Source organism: Dasypus novemcinctus, chromosome 13 (genome assembly GCF_030445035.2).
Source record: "Dasypus novemcinctus isolate mDasNov1 chromosome 13, mDasNov1.1.hap2, whole genome shotgun sequence".
Taxonomy (NCBI): Eukaryota; Metazoa; Chordata; class Mammalia; order Cingulata; family Dasypodidae; genus Dasypus; species Dasypus novemcinctus.
In genome coordinates, this window is record NC_080685.1 from 610,854 (window position 1) to 632,519 (window position 21,666).

The 21,666-nt window shown below is 56.5% G+C and overlaps 1 protein-coding gene and 1 long non-coding RNA gene across 2 annotated transcripts; both read right to left on the minus strand.

Moving 5' to 3' along the window:
• Positions 1-118: 118 nt before the first annotated feature.
• LOC101421423 (Golgi resident protein GCP60-like) lies at positions 119-15,054 on the minus strand. Its single transcript, XM_058309372.2, has 6 exons — positions 14,734-15,054; positions 6,521-6,662; positions 5,778-5,918; positions 3,296-3,454; positions 1,474-1,648; positions 119-410 (listed from the first exon to the last, which is right to left on the minus strand). The coding sequence occupies exons 1-6, from the start codon at positions 14,999-15,001 to the stop codon at positions 279-281; spliced, it is 1,017 nt and encodes a 338-aa protein (XP_058165355.1). The 5' UTR covers positions 15,002-15,054; the 3' UTR covers positions 119-278.
• A 741-nt stretch (positions 15,055-15,795) lies between these two features.
• LOC139436226 (uncharacterized) lies at positions 15,796-16,848 on the minus strand. The gene is made up of 2 exons (XR_011645308.1): positions 16,203-16,848; positions 15,796-16,123 (listed from the first exon to the last, which is right to left on the minus strand). It is a non-coding gene; the product is annotated as an uncharacterized lncRNA (long non-coding RNA).
• Positions 16,849-21,666: the final 4,818 nt, after the last annotated feature.

Genomic DNA, 21,666 nt, shown 5'->3' on the forward strand with positions numbered 1-21,666 from the left:
TGGGAGCAGGGTGGTACTTGACATAGCAGCGGTTCCTGTCATGCTGTTGTGTCACAACGTTTTTGGTTTAAACTACTGCCCTTGGCTGTTGATTAGTATAGCACAAGTGCAATTCAAAGAAGATCTTCAAGTAATATATTTAATCAATTAAAATGTTTATCTGGAATTTGTGGACGTTTCTTTAATACAGTAGTTCTGTGACAATTAGTACTGTTATTTCATCATTTGGTCAGGACAAGGGGAAAAGCTGTCAGTGACCTTTTGTGTTTTAAAAAGGCCTAGTTAGGGGAGGAGATGTGTCTGAAGCAGTTGAGTGCCTGCTTCTTACAGAAGTACAACGATCCGAAAAACCAGGTCAGGGGCACCGATGGGGCTCGGTGGTTGAGCACCAGCTTCCCACACACGAGGTCCTGGGTTCAGTCCAGAGCCCCCGATATGTAAGAAAAAGAGCAAAAAAAAACACAAATTATTTCATTTGTCACTAATTTAGTTTCTGCTGTGGATTACCATAATTATTAAAATAGGTTTAAAATGTTTCAGCCTTCTTACTTTAAGAAAAAAGCATGATGTCTTATTGATAACATAAAAGTGAGGATGATCCCAACTATTAGGGAAAAATATGTCTTCATAAGGAATTCGAAGGGTGTGGCAAAAACGACAGAGATTGCTTCATCTAAGGAGAAATGCTGAGCGCTCCGGCGTCAGCACCTCTGCACTCCGTTTCTGGGAGGCGCGAACTACCTTCCAGTGAAAATGGAGCCAGCACCGCCCAGGTTAGGCTGAAGGAAGCACTTTGCTCCCCGTGGGATGTAGCGGCGAGTGTGCGGTCAGCGCCGCCCACGGGGAGAACACGCGCGCAGTGGGCTGCCCTCGGGGAACCCGCTCCCAGCCCCGCGCGGCAGCCAGGACAGAGCCCTCGGTTTACAGCCATTCCTAAAACTGGGAGAAGCAGAGGAGGAGGCACCGTGTCGAAATCTCACACGACGGGGGCAGAGTCAGGACAGGATGGAGGGTCGGAGGCACAGTCGGGACAGCTGGGGCGCTGGGGGGCTGCCGGCCCTGCTCGAGAAGGCACGGGGCTGCCGGGCCTGGCGGGAGAGCTGCCACCCACCACGAGGCCCGTGGACCCAGCCTAGCGCTGAAGAGCCAACCTCAGCCTGGGGTGGGGTGGGGGCTCCCCACGGAGGAGGGGCCGACAGCGCGCTGCCTGCAGAAGGGGCCGGCCCGCGCGGGGGACCAGGCCCGCTGGTCCAGGACCCGCCACTGCAGGGCTCAAACCCCACAGCGTTGCTGCCTCAACCCCGCTGCTTTCCTTTCATGATGGCCAGTGCAGTGCTCGTCGGCCCTTCATAAAAGCCACCTGAAAGCTACCTCACACCTTGAGGCTAACGCAACATTTACTGCACCTGTGAAAAAAGCACTTGGGTTCCATGAAAGGAGAACCCTCAGGCAGGACTCCGGGTCGCAGCGTACCTGCTGCTGTGCCAGCTGGACCTGGTAGAGCTGCTGCATGTACTGCTGGTAGTGCTGCTCCTGCAGCTGGCGGATGAGCGTCTGCTGCTGCTCGTAGTTCCCGGGGTACTGCTGGGCCGCGTACTGCTGGAACTGCACCGCCGTCTGCGAGTTCAGCGCCGCCATTATCTGCTGCCTGAGAGCGTTAAACACAGAGCAGCCCGGCTACAGGGGACCGTCCCCCCAGAGGAGAGACCTCGATGCTTTTTCTGTGATTCTGCAGCTCTTCAGAACGACTAGGCCCTACTGTGCACCAGTCGCTGGTGGTCCAGGCCCAGGACCAAGTCTTGAGAACTCAAACTTGGCTTCTGGTTTTCACTCAGGGTTTCCAAGGAGAAGTTAGAACAGGGGGACCCCGAGCGCAGCACCCCCTCCCAGGGGAGGCTCCACTCACAGGGCCCGCACCGTGCGCCGCGCACGACTGAAGCGCGGACGCCTGCTAAGTCCTCACAGGCCACGGAGCGGGAGGGCCAGGGACGGCCCAGCAGGCCACGAGTGCACGCCGCAGCCGGGGGGTGCGTCCAGGCAGCTGGGCTCCAGAGCCTCGACTTTCTAACCCCGGCGCTGCAAGATGGCGGTTTGTCATCTGTGGCACAGGCGAGGAAACCGAGCCACGGGTGATCCCCAAATAATGAAAAGCAGTAAGCGGCAAGGAGGGAAACCAAGGCCGTCCCGCTGGCCCGAGCTGGACGTGAGGCCAGGAGAGTCGGAGGAGCCGCAGCCCTTCACTCAGCCTGCCCTGGACGGACACACGGAAGCGAACACCTGGCACACCGGCTCGGCCACGCCGCTCTCGACCTGTACCACTCCTTTCTACGGAGGAACCGCGTGCTTGATGGTCGCGGGACCAGCGTGAGCGTGGCCTCGGAGCCGCTCCTAGAAGGCGCGCTCCACCACTCCCAGCACGGCCCGAGGCCGGCGCAGCAGGCCCCTGCCCGCCCTGGGGACGCCAGCGTGGTCGCCACCCTTGTCCAGAGGAGGGAGGCCCTGGACTGGCAGGGGCTGGAGCTGAGGCCTGTCCTGACCTGCTGCCCGGAAGTGACGAGGAGAAGGCGCGGACGCTGCGTCCTCTGGCTCGACTGCGACGAGCCACGCCGGCCCGAGCCGCAGCCCGGCCCACGGTCCCGGCTGCCCAGCTTCCTCCTTGCCTCTCCCGCTCCCGCCTCAGACCGGCCCGTGGGCCAGGGGCTCGCACAGCCCGTCCCGAGTAGGAAGTTGTTCCGGCTCGCAAGGCCTGTACTAGGACCCGAGTCGGACACCAGGTGTGGCGGGGCCGCTGGCGTCTCCCGGGAACCACGGTGCAGCCCGGCTCTGCCAGATGCATGAAAAGAGACTCCCGGAGCCGGGCCGGGACTGCCCCGCGTGTGCCAAAGCAGAGGCGCCGCCGGCAGGGAGAGGGGGAAGACGAGCGCCGGCGCGGAGGGAGCGAGCGAGTGCCGTGCACCCGGCTCGCGTCCAGCCCCGGCTCGGGGTGAGACCAGACCCCGGCGACACCCGCCCCTCCGCAGCCAAGCCAGCGTGGACAGGGCCTCTCCGGCCTCGCCTGGAGGGAACGGCCGGCAGCCGCGGTCGCTCCGCCTCCCACCTGGACGGCTCCGCCCCTCTCGGGCGCCAGCAAGCAGCGCCACAGAGCCAGGGCGGCCCCGCGGCCTGTCCCCGGCCTGTCCCCGGCCTGTCCCGCGGCCTGTCCCCGGCCTGTCCCCCGGCCTGTTCCGCAGCCTGTCCCCCGCCTGTCCCGCGGCCTGTCCCCCGGCCTGTCCCCTGGCCTGTCCCGCGGGCTTACTTCTGCTGCTCCAAGCGAAGCCGCTCCTCCTCCAGGCGCCGCCGCTCCTCCTCCTCGCGCCGCAGCCGCTCCTCCTCTTCTCTCCGCCGCCTCTCCTCCTCCTTCTGCAGCCGTGCTCGCTCCTCCTCCTCGCGCCGCCGCCGCGCCTCCTCTTCCCTCCTGTAAGGTCAGGGACGGAGGCTCAGCCCTGCGCGGGAACCCAGGCCAGGCCCCGCAGACGGAGCCGCCAGCCAGAGCTGACCGCGACGCGCACCCGCGCGTCCCCGCGTGGGTGAGGACCGAGGCGGACGAGCAGCGCTGCTGGCTGGGAGCAGGAGTGCCCGCCCTTCCTGGGCCCCGGCTCAGGCCCCGGGTGCCCTGCCTGGGCCTCCCCTCTGGGGGCTGCCGGCTCTGGGCTCCTCATGGCACCGGCCGGACAGGCCCGACTCCGTGTCTGGGACACGCTGCGCCACGTGCCCGCCTCCCCCGCGCCGGTACGCGCCGCAGGAGCGCGGGGAACACCCATCTCCACACTCCGTCCTCAGCACCCAGCACAGGGAAGGCGAGCACAGGCGCGCAACACTGGAGGGCAGCGGAAGCCCGCCCCGGAAGGAGACGGAGCTGGGCAACCCGCAAGACCTTCCACGCTGAGGCCCTTCGCCCCCAGAAATAACCAACCGGCCATCTGGGCCGGCGCCGGCAGGAGCGGCTGTGGAAGGCCGACCTGCAGTTGGCTGGGCACCCTGAAACGGAGCCTGAATGTTCCAGAAGCTCGAGGGAGGCAGCAGCGCAGGGTGTCTGTGCGTCAGACCAAGGGGGAGGGAGAGGTGCGGCTGCTCCCAGACTGCCTAAGAGGACAGGGCGCCGCAGGACGCAAGGGCACTTCAGGTGCAGCCAGAAGCAGCGGAACCCCGGCCTGCCAGCGTCGGCACCACTGCCACGGGTGGACCCCGAGGAGCAGGGCGCCTGGCCGTGGGTGGGGAGCAGGGCGCCTGGCCATGGGTGGGCTCCAAGGAGCAGGGCGCCTGGTCGTTGGGCGGGCTCCGAGGAGCAGGGCGCCTGGCCGTTGGGCGGGCTCCGAGGAGCAGGGCACCTGGCCGTTGGGTGGGCTCCGAGGAGCAGGGCGCCTGGCCGCGGGTGGGGAGCAGGGTGCCTGGCCGTGAGTGGGCTCCGAAGAGCAGAGGGCCTGGCCGTGGGTGGGCTCCGAGGAGCAGGGCGCCTGGCCGCAGGTGGGGAGCAGGGGGCCTGGCCGCGGGTGGGGAGCAGGGCGCCTGGCCGCGGGTGGGGAGCAGGGCGCCTGGCCGCGGGTGGGCTCCGAGGAGCAGGGGGCCTGGCCGTGGGTGGGCCCCGAGGAGCAGGGGGCCTGGCCGCGGGCGGGCTCCGAGGAGCAGGGCGCCTGGCCGCGGGCGGGCTCCGAGGAGCAGGGGGCCTGGCCGCGGGCGGGCTCCGAGGAGCAGGGGGCCTGGCCGCGGGCGGGCTCCGAGGAGCAGGGCGCCTGGCCGCGGGCGGGCTCCGAGGAGCAGGGCGCCTGGCCGCGGGCTGGCTCCGAGGAGCAGGGCGCCTGGCCGCGGGCGGGCTCCGAGGAGCAGGGCGCCTGGCCGCGGGCTGGCTCCGAGGAGCAGGGCGCCTGGCCGCGGGTGGGCTCCGAGGAGCAGGGGGCCTGGCCGTGGGTGGGCCCCGAGGAGCAGGGGGCCTGGCCGTGGGTGGGCCCCGAGGAGCAGGGCGCCTGGCCGTGGGTGGGCCCCGAGGAGCAGGGGGCCTGGCCGCGGGCGGGCTCCGAGGAGCAGGGCGCCTGGCCGCGGGCGGGCTCCGAGGAGCAGGGCGCCTGGCCGTGGGTGGGGAGCAGGGCGCCTGGCCGTGGGTGGGCCCCGAGGAGCAGGGGGCCTGGCCGCGGGCGGGCTCCGAGGAGCAGGGCGCCTGGCCGTGGGTGGGGAGCAGGGCGCCTGGCCGCGGGCGGGCTCCGAGGAGCAGGGCGCCTGGCCGCGGGTGGGGAGCAGGGCGCCTGGCCGCAGGCGGGCTCCGAGGAGAAGGGCGCCTGGCCGTGGGTGGGCTCCGAGGAACAGGGCTCCTGGCCGTGGGTGGGCTCCAAGGAGCAGGGCGCCTGGCCGCGGGCGGGCTCCGAGGAGCAGGGCGCCTGGCCGCGGGCTGGCTCCGAGGAGCAGGGGGCCTGGCCGCGGGCGGGCTCCGAGGAGCAGGGCGTCTGGCCGCGGGCTGGCTCCGAGGAGCAGGGCGCCTGGCCGCGGGCTGGCTCCGAGGAGCAGGGCGCCTGGCCGCGGGCGGGCTCCGAGGAGCAGGGCGCCTGGCCGCGGGCTGGCTCCGAGGAGCAGGGGGCCTGGCCGCGGGCGGGCTCCGAGGAGCAGGGCGCCTGGCCGCGGGTGGGGAGCAGGGCGCCTGGCCGCGGGCGGGCTCCGAGGAGCAGGGCGCCGGGCCGCGGCAGACACTGCCAGGCAGAGCACCGGCCAGGGGTGCAGCGGGTCAAGCGCTCCACGCCCTCAGAGCTCACCTTTTTTTCTCTTGCTCTTCCTTCTCTATCTTGTGGGACGCGACGTAGGTTGAGAAGAGATGGCAGCATCTGTTGAGCAGCTTGACGAACTCCACCATGGCATCCTCCCTGGACATGCTCCCCAGGGCCGCCCATTCTCTCCTGTAAGGAATCACAGGAAAGGTAACCGCCCCGTCCACACGGCGAGAGCGCCATCCAGGTTACAACCAGAACAAGAATCGGAGTCTACTGCAAGCAAACGGCTCAAAGCTTCGCGCTCTCGACAAGACGCACGGACTTACTAAATTAGGGATGCCCCCTGCAGGCCAGGACGACCGTTCTCAGCTGCAAACAGCTACTATAAGGTCTACTTAACTGCACTGCTTCCAGTTCCTATTCCAGCAAAACGGTCTCGAAGTTTTATTTTCCTCGTACTTTAGCCTCAAATGAACAAAATACTCAATGTATTCCTCTCTCATAACTGCGCCTCCCAGTGAGGGCATTTTAAAGGCTGCTTTAATATTGTTTAGGAAGAATCAAATGAAGTTGTGCCTGTCTAGTATACTGGGCGAGTAAGCTTCTTCCACAACACTTAGCCATAAGCATCTCCAAGCCAAAAACGGGCAACACCTGAAGATTCCAGAAGCTGCAAGCAAAATGCTCGTTTCCATTTGTCCTAAGCTAATGCACAGCTATTTCCCCTTAACAAGTCACTCCGAACTCTTTTCAACATGAGCCTTATTTACACAGCAAAACATGATTACCTCCTGTCATTCCCCAACACATCAAAGAATCCAACCTCCGGACAAGAATCTGGATTATATGGACCCATAAGAACCTGCTTATGCAGTGCCACAAGTTTCAGTTTTTCTTCATAAGTTGGATGAAATGCTTTGCCATCTTTTTCTATAATAAAAGGAGACACAAAGAAAACAATCAGCACTGGCAAAGTACCTAATTCACTGACGCTGTGCTACAAGGTATGTCACAAACTGCCTGTGTAGGTACAAACACTATTATAGTGAGATTTTTTTAAAAAAGATTTATTTATTTATTTCCCCCCCACCCGGTTGTCTGTTCTCCAAGTCTATTTGCTGCGTCTTCTTTGTCCGCTTCTAGTGTCGTCAGCGGCACGGGAATCTGTGTTTCTTTTTGTTGCATCATCTTGGTGTCAACTCTCCATGTGTGCAGCACCATTCCTGGACAGGCTGCACTTTCTTTCGCGCTGGGCGGCTCTCCTTTTGGGGCTCACTCTTTGCACGTGGGGCTCTTCTATGCGGGGGACACCCCTGCGTGGCACAGCACTCCTTGCGCGCATCAGCACTGCACATGGCCAGCTCCACACGGGTCAAGGAGGCCCGGGGTTTGAACCGTGGACCTCCCATGTGGTAGAGATGGATGCCCTAACCACTGGGCCAAGTCTGCCGCCCTATAGTGAGATTTTTAAAAAATCTCAATTACTAAGTTATTACAGTCAGAAACCCTTTATGCTGAATTATTTATCTTTAAAAAACAAAGCCAAGTACCAATATTTATGTAAAGCTACTGCACAGAAACCCATCTGCCAGCTGTATGAGGCACACATGCACACTTTCACCACCTAATACCTTTTACAAAGATGAAAAACAGCATGAAACAACAAATAGCAATTTTTTTGGAGAAGTTGTAGGTTTACATAACAATCTTGCATAAAACACAGGATTCTCATACACCATTCCATTATTTACAACTTGCATTGATTGCTGTGGAACATTTTGTTACCACAATGTGCCACTGATGAAAGGACATGTTTACAATATTATTAAAACTGTAGGTTTAACGTAGGTCATTTTGTGCAGTGACTTTTCTAAGTCATGCAGCTTCACGGATTTTTAAGAAATATTTCATTCCCACATATACAACCATCACTTCCCCCTTTAACCACATCAAGATACATATTTCAGTGCTTTAAGGTTGTTCATGTAATATCTGTCCTTTTTTAAAAAAAATTCATGTATTTGGAGGACCTGGAGATTGAACCCAGAACCTTGTAGGTGGGAGGCAGGCGCTCAACCACTGAGCTCTACCTGCTCCCCTAATATTTGCCGCCACGCCATGTGGTGTCTACACGGCCCCCCGCGCCGCTGCGTGGATCAGGACTTTGTTCCCTTTCACGTCTGAGTAACAGTCCATTCTACCATGCACTTGTCTTCCTTATGCAGCCGTCAGTGGATGGACACTTAGACTGTTTGCATCTTTTGGCAATTGTGAATAATGTAACTGAACAGCAGCATGCGAATGTTTGTCGAAGTCCCAGCTCGCAATCCTTTGGATATAGAAAGACGTGGCCTGTGAAATTGGTAATTCTATACAGGACATTGAGGAACCACCAGACTTTCTTCCACAGTTGCACCATTTTACATTGCCATTAGCCATGAATGAATCTTCCTATTTCTCTACAGCCTCTCCAACACTTGTAAATTTGTTTAAAAGCTATAAAATGGTATCTCATGGGTTTTTTTTAAAGATTTATTTCATTTCTCTCCCCTTCCCCCCATGTTGTGTGTTCTGTGTCTATTTGCTGCGTGTTCTTCTTTGTCTGCTTCTGTTGTTGTCAGCGGCACAGGAATCTGTGTTTCTTTTTGTTGCGTCCTCTTGTTGTGTCAGCTCTCCATGTGTGCGGGGCCATTCCTGGGCAGGCTGCACTTTCTTTCGCGCTGGGCGGCTCTCCTTACGGGGTGCACTCCTTGCGTGTGGGGCTCCCCTATGCGGGGGACACCCCTGCGTGGCAGGGCGCTCCTTGCACTCATCAGCACTGCACATGGGCCAGCTCCACACGGGTCAAGGAGGCCCGGGGTTTGAACCGCGGACTTCCCATGTGGTAGGTGGACGCCCTATCCATTGGGGCAAGTCTGCTTCCCTCTTTATATATTCTTGATAGTAAACCTTGATTGGGGAAGTGGACGAGGCTCAAGCCGATAGCCAAAGTGTACCACATGGGAGGTCCCAGGTTGGTTCCTGGTGCTTCCTGGAGAAGGCGAGCTGGCGCAGTGGGCAGGCACGGTGAGCTGATGCAACAAGATGATGCAACAAAAGAGACACAAGGAGGAAATACAATGAGAAACATAACAAAGCAGGGAGCTGAGGTGGCTCAGGTGACTCAGGACTTCTCTTCTACATGTGAGGACCTGGGTTCAGTTCCTGATGCTTCCTATAGAGAAGATGACACTGAGAACACACAGCAAACAGACACAGGACAGACAGCGACTGCAAACTAGGTGAGGGGTGAATAAATAAATCTTTAAAAAAATACAAAAAAACACATTGATTGGCTTTGTGGTGCCCAAATATTTCCCCGTATTGTGTACATTGTTTTACTTTCATGATAAAGTCCTTTGATGCAGAAAAGTTTTAAAATTTGATGAGGTTCCATTTATCTCTTTTTTCTTTAGTTGTTTCAGCTTTGGATGTAAAGTGTGAAAAAACATTACCTTAGAAGACCACAAGTGTTGGAGAGGCTGTGGAGGCAGGAACACATCCTCACTGTGTGGGGGTGCCGGGGGTGCGGCCGCAGTTCTGGAGTCTGAAGCTGATCAGAGACCGCCACGTGACCCTGCAGTGCCACTACTGGGTCCACACCCAGATCCGAGAGCAGGGACAGACGGCTGCGCAGCGGTGTTCATAGCACTCGTCACGACTGCCAAAAGATGGAAACAACCAGGTGTCCGTCAACAGAGGAATGGAAAAACAAACTGCAGGGCCACCTGGGCTGGACCTCGTGCTGCTCACGGGAAGCGAAGCTGTGAAGCACCGCCAGCGTGCGCGAGCCTGGAGCACATCATGTTGAGTGAAGCAAGCCAGACACAAAAGGCAAATACTGTATGCCCGCACTGTTATGAAGTAAATATATTGTGTCAACTCATGGAGTTAATAATTAGAGTATGAGTCACCAGAAAATAGAATGAGGTTAGGGAAGGGAAAGCTGAGAGTTAATCTGTGCAGAATTGGTGAAAAATTTGTTTGTAAACTTTTGGAAATGCACAGTAATGGTGAAAGCAGATCAGTGTTTGTGGGACCTCGGGGGGGGGAAAAAGTGTATTTATACATATATAAACATTTAGCAAGAAAGGCAACTCGTGTTCTGTGGCTGCTCATGTTGTTGAAAAGAGCAATTACCCAGAACAGATTATTGGCTGAGTTGCATTTTAACATGAGGAAAGCCTTAAATTTTAATAAGCAGTTGATACATGCTAAGCAATTTATCTCAATAAATACATATCTCAAGAAAACTCCTGAAAACAAGCAAAAACTAATACGAACTAGCAAATAAGAAACCTGGCTGTCTGGGGAATGAATGTAGCTCAGTGCTGGGGCGCCTGCTTCCCACTACGAGGCCCTGGGTTCAATCAGCCGTTAAGAGGCTCTGCTGGGAAGCAGACTTGGCCCAACGGACAGAGCGTCCGCCTACCACATGGGAGGTCCAGGGTTCAAACCCAGCACCTCCTGACCCGTGTGGAGCTGGCCCACGCGCAGTATGCGCGCAAGGAGTGCCCTGCCACACAGGGGTGTCCCCGCGCAAGGAGTGCGCCCCATAAGGAGAGTCGCCCAGCGCAAAAGAAAGTGCAGCCTGCCCAGGAATGGCACCACACACACGGAGAACTGACACAGCAAGATGATGGAACAAAAAGAAACACAGATTCCTGGTGATGCCAATAAGAATAGAAGCGGTCACAGAAGACACAGCGAATGGACAGAGAGAACAGACAACTGGGGGGGAAGGGGGGAGAGAAATAAATCTTAAAAAAAAAAAAGAGGCACTGTTACTCCTGGTGGCTACCTTTTTTTTCCCTTACAACTGTCTCTGATACATCCTTCTACACTTACAAACACTTGCGTCTAATGGTAAGGACTGCAAGAGATAAGGGGAAAATACACTCAAAATGTCCTAGTTGTCAGTAACGAACTTAAAATCTTCTGAGGTTGGGCTGCTCAAGCCAGGGTACGTAAGCTCACTGCACATAATGTGCCACTGAATGAGTTACAGCTGGATAGTTTTGGGGGGTTTTCCTCCCTCCCCCGCCCCCCCCCCACGCTGTTTTTGCTGCCCGTGTCCATTTGCTGTTGTCTTCTTTATCTATTTCTCTTTTTGGTCTTCTCATATTTCTCCTCTAGGATTCACCAGGATCCGATCCTGGGGACCTCTGATATGGAGAGAGGTTCCCTGTCAGCTGCACCACCTCAGCTCCTGTTCTCTGCCGCACTTCACCTGGACGCTCCCTTTCGTCTCTTGTTGCGTCGTCGTCGTGCTGCGTGACTCACTTGCATGGGCACTGGCTCTGCGGGACATTTGTCTTTCTATGTGGGCACTGGCTCACCATACGGGCACTCACTTCACCATGCAGGTACACAAATGGGCACTCGGCTCAGGACGTGGGCTCCCCACGCGGGGACCCACATGGGCACTCGGCTTGCCACTTGGACATTCAGCTCACCGCGCAGGCACACCTTCTCTTTTTCACCTGGAGGCCCCAGGGATCGAACCCAGGTCCACCCATGTGGCAGGTGGAGGCCTTATCACTTGAGCCACATCTGCTTTCCAGTTTTGTTTTTTTTAAAGATTTTATTTATTTCTCCCCACCCCCTTGTTTGCACTTGCTACGTGCTATTTCTTTAGAAGGCACCAGGAGCCAAACCGAGGACCTCCCATGTGGGAGAGAGTTGCCTAAATCACTTGAGCCACCTCCGCTCCCTGCTTTGTTGAGTCTGTCATTAAATTTTTCCTCCCCATGTCTCTTGTTGCATCACCTTGCTATCTTCTTTAGGAGGCACATGGAACCTCTGCTCCCTGCTTTGTTGTGTCTCTTATTTTTTCTTCTTGTGTCTCTTATTGCTTCAGCTTAACATGCATGGCAGCTCACTGCTTTCTTTAGGAGGCACTGGAAACCAAACCAGGGACCTCCCCTGTGGTAGGCAGGAGCTCAGTCACTTGACCCACATTTTCTTCCCTGTATAGTAATTTTTAAGTGCTAATTAAACCATTTATAAAAGTTCTTGCAGATACCCATGCTGAAGGAAGACAAGAGGAAATGGAACCATTCCAGGATTTCCACGACTGCCTGTCTGCTGTAACACAACTGAGTATAATCAAGAGCGATGCTAGCAGAAATACATGAACTACTCCCTAAAGAAAGTGAGTCAAAAATTTAAGTCTCTCCAAACCCAACTACAGCTTCCTTTAACCTTTCACACATCACACACCTCCCTCCCTCCCCCACACACAGCCTAGATCCTCTACTGAAAAAGCCCAGACCCAGGAACAAGGAGCAGTGAGCTTATGGCTCGTCAAGTGCCATTTCTCACTAAAAGGAACCATGGCTCTTTGGAGAAATGGCTGATTCCCGGTCTGGGCAGGAAATGTTTAAGATAACTTGGAACATTTTGTCATACCACACAGCAAGGAAGCTATGGAAGACTATTTGAATCATATCAAAGAAACTCAGGATCCAACTTGACAAGGCTCCCACTAGCCAAAGACAGCAGAATTTCAGCATCAACAAAAACACATCGTTTTTTTTTAGCAGGAACCAAACCCGGGACCTCCCACGTGGGAAGCAGGCACTCAACCGCTTAAGCCAATCCACTCCCCCAAATATTAAACATAAGAAAAAAAGGTGCCATCTTGAGGTTGCTAGATAAATAACTCACAATTGTGAAAAACAGTTTAAAAAGGGGGAAGCACTTACTCTTCCCTTTCCCAACTGATCTACACACCCAGGCAACCAAATAACAGAGGAAAAGTATTTCAACAAAGGAAAGGCAGTTACAGTATCAGCATTCTTCAATCCCTAATGAATTAACAGACCCAGATATTGATCAACGCCCCTAGCGTCACTAAAAGAGACAGAACCAGACAATCCTGCCTCGTGGATGAAAGCACACGGCATGAAGCAGCCTTGCCAAAAATCTGGAACCAGGTCAGTCTTTAGATTCAACTACAGGAAACAGCGATCAGAGGGCTGCTAGCCACAGGGATGCAATCGGCAAAATCTACCGGGACAGCTATCCAACTTCTTCAACAAGCCAACGCAAAGGAAGCAGAGAGAGGAGCATCAACTGCTTCCCAACGTGTGCGCCTTATCTGGACACCTATTTAAACAGTGTTTTTCTAAAAAGCACAATTGTGTTTAAGAAACTGGAAACTTAACCACTTGACTGAACATCTGATGGTATTAGAGATTATAAATTTTAAATTTTTCTGTGTGTGATAAAGGTGTTGCAGTCACTTTAGAAAAAAATGAGCCCTCATCTTTTAGAAATACATAGGAAATTTTACAGACGACCTGGGAATGGATGGGGTGGGACTGGCTTTGTCATGGCTGCATTGATAGTCATTACCAATTTGTTGTTTTTGGTGTATGTTGAAAACTCTCCATAATAAAAAAGTTGAACAGGAAAGCAGATTTGGCTCAACAGATAGAGCATCTGCCTACCGTGGGAGGTCCTGGGTTCGGTTCTGGGTGCCTCCTAAAGGAGACAAACAAGGCAGAAAGCTGACACAATGGGCTGGCATGGCAAGCTGACGCAACAAAGAGAGACAAGGAGGAAACACAAAGAGAAACACAAGCAGGGAGCAGAGCTGGCTGAAGGGATTGGGCACCTCCCTCCCACGTCGGAAGTTCCAGATTTGGTTCCCTGTGCCTCCTATAAAAAGATGAGCAGACACAGAGAGGAGACAGCAGGTGCAAAGAAGGGAAGAACAGGGGGTGGAAAAATTTTCCACAACCATTTTTTGTTTCCAACAGTAAAAAGAGGTAATACAATGATTACCTAAATGCAGACCTCCCAAAAGATGAGTTTAATTCATGCAGAGTTTGAATATTGTATTAACAGCAATGGGATTTAGCATATCAATATTTTTAATGAATCAATTTTATTGATACATATTTATAAAGCACAAATCCATTCAAAGGATACAATCGATGGTATTTGGTATAATCACATAGTTGTACATTCACCACTTAAATAATTTTTAGAGCATTTTCATTATTTTGAGAAAAATAAAAATTAAAAAAAAAGCTCCTCCACTCTCTATGCTTCCATGCCATACAGAGCTATTGTCTTTCTACTGTATGTGTTTTTGCTTTGTGAAGTTTTATGTATACAATACCACCCATATTCGTATTTTACGTAAGACTTCACTTCGCTATACAGTCCCGTGTGACACTGCTTAGCTCTCCTTCCATACATGTCCTTCCACTACCCTGTGAACCACCGTCACACCCACATAATAGCCCTGTGCACTACAAACAATGCCACATGGCAGTATTACTGATGACTATATTTACTTCAGACCTTAGGAGGAGATTTTTCTATTAACATTCAAAATTTCAAACCCGATAGTACGTAAGAATTCAGAATAGAAGATTCTCCAACCCTCACCTTCCTCTTCCAGGCATCTGAAGAGACTCTCAAGGCAGTAATCATGCTTAGAAAAACTAATTACCATAGATAATCAATACTTACAAGCAAATACGTTAAAGAAATCCCAAAATGGGGAAAGGTAACAGAGTGCTTGTTCTGAATATTCTCCTCAGTACACCAGCAGAATGCAGGGTTCCTCCTGGGGTGGAAAAACTGCCTCTGGGCTTCGCACAGACTGAAAACCGACCCTGCCTCTCGCTGGTAAAAACACAGTGGCCTGGGACAGGTTCCTCAACTAAGCAACCGGGACGATACCTTCCGTGAAGGACTGGGGGATGGAGTAAACAAAATAGCATGCGTACAGCTTCCAGCATAACACCTGGCCGTTAGTCAACATCCTGCTGAATAACTGGTGGCAATGGGCACTCAGAATTTTAAAATAATGCAACCATCTGCTAACTTAACCTAATGAGGCAATAAAGTATTTTCAGAAGAAAAACATACTCCCCAAGAACCTTAAAAGGAAACAACTATCCAGGCTAACTCCATGCAAAAATACTGACGACTACAATGAAACCAACGCAATTCCTCCTCAACCCCAGCAGACACTTAAACCCGCGTCCGCCGCGCCAGCCCCAGCGCTGCTCCAGCCGCCGCGCCTCCTCCGCCGCCTCCCCGGGCTCCGGCTGCTCCCCGGGCGCGCCCGGGCCCCGGCCCGACCCCGGCGGCGAGGGCGGCGGCAGCAGCGGGGCGCCCTCCGCGCCGGGCCGCTCCTCCGGGTCTGGGCTCAGCGTGAGGCCGTCCACCGAGACCTCGAGCCGCTCCGCGCTCAGCACCGCCGCCATGGCCGGCTGCTGCGCCTCCTCGGCGGGGACAGGCGGCGGCCACGTAGCGACTTCCTGCTGACCTCTGACCCCGCGCGCCGACGCCGGAACTTCCGCTGAGACAGGCGGAGGCCCGCCCCCCGGCCCCGGCCCCGCCCCCAGGGCCCGGGCGACAGACCCCGCCGGGACGCCGGGACGCCGGGACGCCCGGCGCCCGAGTCCGCGCCCCTCGGCCCTCGGGGCTCCTGCGCGGCTTCCGGGCGCGGGAGCTGGGCGTGGGGCTGGTGCGGGGAGCACGCGCCCAGGCGGGAGCGCCCGGGTGCGGGGCGCGCGGCTGGCGCGGGGCGCGGCCCCTCGGCTGCCCGGGCGGCCCGGCGCTCGGCGGGAAAAGCGCGGCGAAGGCCGCTGTCCTAGGGGAAGCGGGGGCGGCCCCGTTCAGGGGCTTCTCGGGCGGAGCCTGGTTTGGGGAGCACTGAGGCCCGCGCGCTCTGCGGGGCCTCTTTAAGAGGAGAGCACGGAGAGCAGGAAGGTGGCAAAGTGGCCCTAGACTGAGGAGGGAGAAATCACAGACGGCATTTAAAAGGCACCACCGCAGACACACGCACGACCGTGAACGTCTTATTTACACCAGATGCACCTCTCAGTGTCCGAGAAGTTTGGAAACACGCGTTTTTTTAAGCATGGAAAACGCCTTGATGGCGTTATGTAGATTCACCTGTTTCTAAAGTCCTTACGGCTTTTGGCTGCATCCTTTGGATCCCCTTTTCTAGTGGTGATGATTTTGAAATACTTTCTAGAAAGAAAATAGATGAGTCTTTTCTCTAGCATGGTTGATTAAAGTTTATTATCATTTACAAGTTTCATTCAGTATCCCACCTCATACTTATACTGCCTTGTGCTTCTTTCGAGTTCTGTGAATTTGGAAAAATCTGTGTCGACTGTCTCTCACATATGAACTATACGCTTTCAGGACCACGGGGTTTCTACTGGGGACCCCAGGGTTTTCAGGAGAAGACTCGCCTGTACACTGACATGATCTGATCCACTGGGCGAATAAACCACGCGATTTCACACGCGCACGCTCACTGCAGTACAATTCCAGCTTCGTTTCCCATGGACAAATAGAAGCAGGTGCATCTGTAACTGCACAACACTGTTAGATTCCCGGCGAGTGAGAGCCCCGGTAGGATTAGGCCTTGAGGAAATCCGTCCTCCCGCTCACCATGTTCCTTCTGATGGCTGAGACCATTCTCTGCGGAGAAGCTTCTTGCCCCTTGTTTCAAACCCGGCTTGAGGGCCCGCACAGCCCTTCCCCGGAGGCGGCGCTGCCGGGCCCGGGCGGAGCGCCAGGCGCAAGGGCTGCTCTGGACACAGACGCGGCTTCTCCCGCGCGCCCGCGTGCCGCCAGCTGACACCGCAGGCTGTCGCCGTCCCTCCCCAGAGCTGACCACGCGCCTTTCCAGGGGCGCGTGTCCCTGTCAAACCAGGGCCCGGGGACAATGCCCTCTGGAGCCCCATCCTGCTAAGTGGCGGCTCCCGGCCAGGACGCGTGGTCAGCTGGGGTCACCTCACCCATGCCACGCCCCCCTCGCACTTTGCCAAAGGGCTGCACGGACCAGAATTGGGCTGCCTTTTATGATGGGACATTCCTGGAGGAAGAGCTTCCCCAGGCCGGCAATGTCCAGCAGCAGCGGCCAGCGGAGACACCGTCTTACCAAGGTGACTGCCCGCGCAGTGCCAGGTGGCCATTCTGCAGAGGCCTGGCCTCCTCGGCCTCCCCTGCCCACCCCCACCAGCCCCCCTCGGCCTCCCCCGGCCTCCCCGGCCTCCCCTGCCCTCCCCCGGCCTCCTCGGCCTCCCCTGCCCTCCCCCGGCCTCCCCTGGCCTCCTCTGCCCTCCCCCGGCCTCCCCCGGCCTCCCCGGCCTCCCCTGCCCTCCCCCGGCCTCCCCGGCCTCCCCTGCCCTCCCCCGGCCTCCCCGGCCTCCCCTGCCCTCCCCCGGCTCCTCGGCCTCCCCTGCCCTCCCCCGGCCTCCCCGGCCTCCCCTGCCCTCCCCCGGCCTCCCCGGCCTCCCCTGCCCTCCCCCGGCCTCCTCGGCCTCCCCTGCCCACCCCCACCAGCCTCCCCTGCCCTCCCCCGGCCTCCCCGGCCTCCCCTGCCCTCCCTCGCCTCCCCCGGCCCTGGAGGCCAGCGCGGCCTGTCCCCCGCCCCGCGCAGGCGGGCTGCTCCCTGGCCTCCTCCCTCAGCCGCTGCCCGCGCCGCGGGTCGCTGCGGGCTGTCCCGCACGGGCTCCTCTCCCTGGCCGGGCTCTCGGGCCTCTCCCGCCGCCTCTCCTCGCACCTGGCGGTCACCTGCGCGGCCTCAGGCAGCCCCCTCCCGAGCCGGGCGGCAGGCCAGCGCGGGCCAGCGGGCAGCCGGGCCTCGGGGACCCGGCCCAGCACGAGGCCTGAGCCCGGGGTCCGGGCAGACTCGGCGTCTGTTCCGGTTCCCCAGTCCCAGCGCACGCCCGAGGCGCTGCCCCTGCCGCCTCTCATTTCGCAGAAAGCGGCAGCTGCGGACGTCCTGACCCCGCGGCAGAGCAAACGGCGGCGCAGGGCGAGCGCGCAGGTCGGGGTCGGCAGCCAGGCGGGCGGGGCACGCGGGCCGGGCCGGGCTGCGCAGGTCCGGAGCCAGCTCCACGCCCGCTGTGCGATCTTGAGCCCGTCGCACAGCCTCTCTGTGCCTCTGCCTCTCCATCTGCAGAGCGGGGACAGCACTGGGCCTCCTCTGCGCTTGGCTCAGCCGCGGCGCTCGGGAGCGTGCCTGGCGCAGGAGCGTCCGCACAGCGTCGTGGTCACTCCTGCTCGCCTTGGGGCCCTCCCGGGCCTGGGGCGGCGAAGCCCAGCGCGGCGCCCCCTGCCCTGCTGGACGGGGAGCGCTCGGGGAGGCCCGGCGGGAGGGAACGGCCTTCCCAGCCCGGGGCCGCCGGCGCCTCGGGGGCGCTGTCCTGCACGTGGCGCGGCCGCGGGAGCCCCGGGCGCCCAGCAGAGGGCGCTGTCGAGGCCGCGCGCGCGGCGGCCGGGAGGCGGGGGGCGGGGCCAGCGCGCGGGCGCACGCGCGGCACGGTCCCGGCGGCCGAGCTGGCCGCTGTGCGCAGGCGCCGCGCGGGAGGTGCCGGGAGGCTGAGCCCGGCCGAGGGGCCGCTGGCCGTGGGGCGGGGTCTGCGCTGGCGCGTCTCCTCGCGCGGAGGCTCTGAGGAGGGCCCCGGCGGGCGGGCCGCGCGGGGTCCTGCGCTTCCCTGTGCGCTGAGCCTCGGAAGCGTGTGTAGGGGAGCCGAGCAGCCTGCGTGGGCCGCGCGACGGGAGGCGGCCCGGCCTGCGCTGCGCCTTCGGGGCTGTGGAGCCTCCGGGCTCCGCCTGTGTCTGCGCGGGTGTCGGGGCTGTGCCCTGCCCGGGCCTCTGGGGCTGAGTGTGAAAAGGCGTCGTCCTGCTTCGGCCCCGGGGCAGCGTGAGGCGGCGGCTGCGCCCTGGGCCGGCTCGCAGGAGGCGCCGCGAGCGCGGCGGGGACGAGCAGGCGCGGTGCGGGGCTGGCAGCGTTTCCTGCTGACCGTCGCTCCCCGCAGCGCGCGTTCCCGCGTGAAGGCCCCGCGTCTCCGAGGGGCTGTGAACCGCCGCGTTGGCCCCACCTTCCTGCGCTGCCCGAGCGCTCACCATCCACACACGGTCCCTTCAATGTCCATTCAAAAACAAAATAAAAAATAAATGTCTATTCAGCACAGGACGGCGCAAGAGGCTGGTGCGAACTCGCCCCAAGTGTTGTCCTTGCTGTGCACCTGCTGATACCTGTGAGCCCTGCTGCGTGTATGCCTGGAGTGTATTCCAGCTGCAGGGCCAGTGAGGGGGGCTGCGAGCTAGAGGGGGCCCTGCTCTAACGCACTTTGCCGTGCACGTGCCGTGAGGCTCAACCACGGCAGACCCAGGTCCTCCTCGAATAACAGATAGTCTGTAGTACTCGTTTTATTCTTGAAAAGAAATCATAGGTAAGTCACATGTCTTGCGTCCTAACTGTAACATAAATTCACAGTAAAGTCATGGGTGTCTGAGCGTGACTCCCAGGACCGTAATGAAGGGGTGGGATGCTCATGCCTTCACGTAGACACAGCCTGGAAACAACTTTACCGATAGGAATGGTTTTTGTATTAAAATCTCTGGACTGTCCATGTGACGGCCAGGCCCTGGGCCTCAGCAGACTTGTGGCTCCTACCCTCTGCTTTGTTGGACTTACCCCGGCCAGCTGACAGGGAGGTGAAGAGGGTCCACCACCACACCAGGGAGCCAAGCGTGCCTGCAACTGCAAGCAGGAGAATCGCATCCAGCATCCAGGTGGAAACTAAGCCCCTCTCGATACAGAGGTGGAGTGGACATCACCATCCCAGGGTCCACAGGGTGGAGGAATAGAGTGTGGATTAGAGTGGACTACTGGTGTTCTGCTGGAGATCTATTGTGATTAGCAGTGGAATAAATTGTAGCATTGATGTGGAGAGGGTGGCCACGGTGGCTGCTGAGGGTGGGGGGAGGGAAGAAGAGAGATGGTGTGGGGGCATTTTCAGGATTTGGAGGTGTCCTAGGTGGTGCTGCAGGGACAGATGCTGGACGTTGTGTGTCCTGCCGTGGCCCACTGGGTGGACTGGGGGAGAGTGTGGACTACAATGTGGACCACTGTCCATGTGGTGCAGCGGTGCTCCAGAATGTATTCACTGGTTGCAGTCAATGTGCCGTGATGATGGAAGAGGTTGTTGATGTGGGGGGGGGATATATGGGGTCCGCATATTTTTTTAATGTAACATTTAAAATAAAATACAGAAGAGAAAAAAAAAGGTAATCTTTTTATAAAGCCTATTGTAGGAATTTTCGAGGAGGCAAGTTGATAGTGTCGCTGTTGGTGATTGGATTTTTTAAATTGTCACCAACACTTGAGGAAAAAAGTTAGTTAAAAAAAAGGCAATACTACGCCGGGCGGCGAGCGGGAGTGCCGAGCCGCGCTGCGCCGCGCTGGGCGGCGGGCAGGAAAGCCGAGCCCAGCCGAGCCCAGCCGAGCCCAGCCGAGCCGCAGCGGGCGGCGGGCGGGGGACCGGAGCCCAGCTGAGACCAGTCGAGCCTGGCGGCGGGGTTTCTGTTCTTTGGTTTTTTTTTGTTGTTTGTTTTTTTATTTTTTATTTTTTAATTTTTTGTTGTTGTTCTTGTTGTTCTTTTTTTTTTTTTTCAACCCTCTCTTTCTTGTCCCCAATATTCTTCTTATACTATTTTACCTTAACAATACAATAGGTCCTACAGGAAATACTTCACATTTGCTGGGTTTCCTCACCCTCCACTGCCTCATTTCTCTGTGAATAGATTTAGCCTATCTACACTATCCCCTTTCCCCTACAACTTGATATCCTCCACCATCTGCTATCTCTCCTATATTCCATCTCCCTTTCTTTGATCCACAAAGTGTCTAACTCTTAATTTCTAATACCTTTGTTTAGTTTTCCATCTGGTATTCGTCCCTGAAACTATTACCTTTCTTTTCTCTTTCCCTCTCTCACGAAAACAATAGCCTCTTAGTACGTACCACATTCCTCCCATATTCAGTCGTCTACCTCATTATAGGTACTTTCCTACTACTATAACTCTACACAATTTACATGATCTAACCTCCATCCTCCCAGAACTCATATTGTTGCTTTGTAAACATATATCACCAATACTACTTCACACTTTCTCCTTCTTTACACAATTGACTTTCCCCAGCACTAATACTTTCCTTTAAAGTGAGCTTAACTAGCAATAAGAAATTGGAATAAGAAGAACGAAGTGACAAAGAGAAGATATAACACTCATGCAAAAACAACAGCTAATTAATCTCCAAGACTAGACAAAGAAGCTAAGGAACTGATTAAACCCGTCAAAGAAAAAATGTTGACAAGACAGCAACAAAAATCTACAAACCAAACCAGTAATCAGGAAAACATGGCTGAATCCAATCAACAAACTGAAAATCAGGAAGGGGGACAGGACTTCGCACAAGCAATGAAAGATCTCAGAACATTAATCACCGACAAATTTGATGAAGTAATGAAAGAGGTTAACAGCGTGAAGACAACACTTGGAGGGGAAATTGCAGACATGCGCAAAAAAATAACAGATATGATGGAAATGAACACCACAATTCAAGAAATCAAAAATACACTTGCAGCAAATATCAGCAGATTAGAAGAGGCAGAGCAGAGAATTAGTGATGTGGAAGACAGTGCATTGGAAATCAAACAGATAGTAGAAGTGGTCAATAAAAAGGTAGAAAAAATCCAGATAGGACTTAGGGACCTGAATGATAACGCAAAACGCTCAAACATACGCATTATAGGCATTCAAGAAGGAGAAGAGAAGGGAAAGGGGTCAGAAGGAGTGTTGCAGGAAATAATGAATGAAAACTTCCCAAATCTACTGAAAGAGACAGATGTACATATACAAGAAGCACAGCGCACTCGACTGGTCATAAACCCCAACAGGCCCACCCCAAGACATATACTTGTCAAATTATCCAATGCTCAAGACAAAGAAAAAATTCTAAAAGCAGCAAGAGAAAAGAAAACCATCACATACAAGGGAAACTCCATAAGATTAAGTGCTGATTTCTCATCTGAAACGATGGAGGCAAGAAGGCAGT

Excerpts from the sequence above, each read along its gene's own strand:
- LOC101421423 (XM_058309372.2), bottom strand. The coding sequence starts at position 15,001 with ATGGCGGCGGTGCTGAGCGCGGAGCGGCTCGAGGTCTCGGTGGACGGC. Across the intron at positions 5,919-6,520 it reads GTGTTGGGGAATGACAGGAG|GAGAGAATGGGCGGCCCTGG; the intron begins GTAATCATGTTT and ends GATTCCTTACAG. Across the intron at positions 1,649-3,295 it reads CTTCGCTTGGAGCAGCAGAA|GCAGCAGATAATGGCGGCGC; the intron begins GTAAGCCCGCGG and ends TAACGCTCTCAG.